The 2,788-nt window shown below is 44.4% G+C and overlaps 1 protein-coding gene across 2 annotated transcripts in view; it reads right to left on the bottom strand.

The window, feature by feature from the left end:
• LOC109540670 (tyrosine-protein kinase hopscotch-like) overlaps window positions 1-2,788 on the bottom strand; it is an 18,669-nt gene that overhangs the window by 7,495 nt on the left and 8,386 nt on the right. For both annotated transcript variants that reach the window (XM_048661909.1, XM_048661910.1), the window contains exon 7: window positions 220-347. In XM_048661909.1, coding sequence (XP_048517866.1) covers window positions 220-347 — 128 coding nt within the window. The remainder of the gene's footprint in view (window positions 1-219; window positions 348-2,788) is intronic.

Genomic DNA, 2,788 nt, shown 5'->3' with positions numbered 1-2,788 from the left:
TTCTGATGAGAACAGTGTAAGCGTTCAAGCAAACCACTTCTGAAGATGCAAGCCACTCGTGCTTGCGAAACGTCAGGAAGAAATTCCATTTTACGACGGCCTCAAAAAGTCTATCTCTTTGGCTGCTGCCCCGCCCACATCTCTCGGCCCTCCTACTGCCCATTCGTCCAGAATATACACTTCTCGACAACAACAACCAAAGTCTTTAGATCTAAGTACCTTTAGGAACTCCGCCTGCTTATCCTCATTGAGAAACTTCAGGGCAATATGAGCCTTCCATCCTTTGCGCGCCTTCCATATACCTCGAAACACGTGGGTGAGTTGGCGCGAGCCATCCATGCGCGGCACTAAAAGTCGAACAAAAAATTATAAAACGAACGTCAACGGAAAAAATGAACGACATTTCAAAAACTGTCAGTTGTCACTGAAACCGTCTATTGGCGCGTTTGGCGCGCGCCTCCAAGTGGCAGAACTTCAAGTACAAAACCAAACAGCCAGCAACCGCGCAAAACACTGCAACAGTTAAGCAAATGACAGCCGCCAGGACCGCCCGCTCGGTGCGAAACAACCCGAAAATTGGCGCAGTCAGACGGTCTTCCATCAGGTGGGTGAAAAAATTTGGCGCTTTTTTCACGTTCAGTCTCACGTGATTGGTCACCCAGTGCAGATTGAGGTCTTTCTGCTCGACCACGCACTGCCACGCCCCTGAATTCGACTCATTCAGCGGATCCAACTGGTGGGCGTTGACTGCGGCAAGAGTGGTCACGCCATGATCGCGATATGTTGCATTGTTGACCGTTAACGTCAAACTAAGGTCCGCGTAAACATAACCTAAAATCACCGAGTGACATTGCAAGACGTATGTCAGTGTGGCTCGGGTGTCCACGTCATAGTTGGCGGCTCGCACGGCTAAGCTGATGACTTTGAGGACGACGCGATGGTTGTTGGGACGGTAAATCATTGAGACGTAGACGCCGGCGTCTTGCGGCCTGGCCGCCTTGATGTGGACATCGTCGCCTTGAAAAGTCACGCGATCGCCCACGTTGATAAAGACGCCGTTGAGTGTCCACTCGAAATAGGCCTCAGGCGACTGTTTCCGAATGGACTTTAGCATTTTCCGGTCGTTCATCAACACCAGGGATTCGCCTTCGGAAATAACGAAACTGTAGGCGCGTTTCCGCAGGTTTTCGCGGATTTCCTCCAGGGTGTCCAGAGCAACGTCGCCGCAGGGGAAATCATTGCACACTCCAGTCGCAGTGGGACTTCTGGAAAACATCCACGGTTCAGAGCAAGTTTGGTGGCGTGCGATCGTCGCCCACCCTTGGCAGAGTTTCCCGAATATGTTCGGATGGGGATTCGAGCAGGTGCGCGTGCGAAAACCCTCGCCGCYCCCGCAGGACACACTGCAYGTCCAGGACGACCACTTGGACCAGCCGCCGTCCACTGGCGGCCCGTCCAGATCCAGCGGATCGCAGTTAGCGCTCCAAGTGACCCACCCGGCGGCTGCCGCCACCGAGAACCAGTAGATCAGAAGGGGTCGATTGGACTCATAACGCAACACCAATTGATCATGAGCCTTAATGTCCAGAACGTGTTCGGTCCAGCTGAGGTGGAAATGCGTCCAGTTGCCGGTTGCGAGCAGGTGCGGCACTTGTTTCTCCTGCAGGAGGGCGAGTTTGCCTTGGGAACCGCGAGGCGGCGCCTCCACTCTGTTCAGACTCAGCAGGCCTGAAAATAGGCGCGGGATTGCGGAGCCGCCAGCTGCCGCCTCACAGAAGCGTCCAGGCACTTCTTGTCAATTCTATCGATTGCGGCGATTCGAAGCTAGCGGCTGTTATGATTTAAGACGATTTAAGGTTAGGTGATTTTTTCCCGGCATTTTGTTGTAACCGTAAACTCTATGGATTTTATTAATATAGTGTTGGACTTTGACTGTGGTAACTTAATTAATATTGATGAAATTATTGGACTTATAAAGTTTGATTTAGAAGAACTTAACGATGTGTTTTTTAACGTTACTCTATATATTATGTACACCAATTGGGGCGTTTTAATAATAAAAATGTATTATTGACCAAATAGATAGTTGGCCTAAGTTATTTTCCTATGTGCAATGTGCAAATTTAATTAAAACAAATATCAACGATTTTTTAATTTTAAAGTAACAGAAAAAATAAAATTACTATTCTAAGAGTCAAGAAATATTGAGCAAAAGAATTGCTGGTATCTTCTGTTTCCATTTACTTTTTGTTTAACATGTCACACTAAGCAACACATGAAAATAATTGCCTTTTTACACTATTTCAACAAAAGTGGAAAACCAACAACGTAGTTCGACTTTTTAGTAGGTAGTACTATGTGAATAAATTTCATTATATCGGGCGTATAAAATACTAGGATTTGTAATCAGAAACTTTAAATATTTTAACAATAATACAACATTTTTTTATTACCTTTTTAGTATTTAATGTCATAAGCACTCTTACTTGTTATTGCCACTTGGGTGATGTTTATTATAAGTTTTACCGATAAATAAATCTATGGAATGTATTTACTAATTTGAAAACTATCCATATAAATGTATCGATGCATGTAAGGATATTCAATATACTGTCAAATATACAATAAACCAAACATTTTAGGAGATTTATTTAATGGTTTAAGTTGCTTACTTAAATACTACGAATTCAAAATCTAATACCTATTTAAGTTGATCAGAATAAATCATTTGTAAATTGTTATAAATTAAGAAATACTCATAATTATCACTGTCTTTCTTTGTGCTAAT

Source organism: Dendroctonus ponderosae, unplaced genomic scaffold (genome assembly GCF_020466585.1).
Source record: "Dendroctonus ponderosae isolate FM_Combo_2020 unplaced genomic scaffold, Dpon_F_20191213v2 Dpon_F_20191213_10, whole genome shotgun sequence".
Classification (NCBI taxonomy): Eukaryota; Metazoa; Arthropoda; class Insecta; order Coleoptera; family Curculionidae; genus Dendroctonus; species Dendroctonus ponderosae.
The sequence above is the reverse complement of the archived record's forward strand: the minus strand, read 5'-3'. Positions and strand labels throughout refer to the sequence as shown.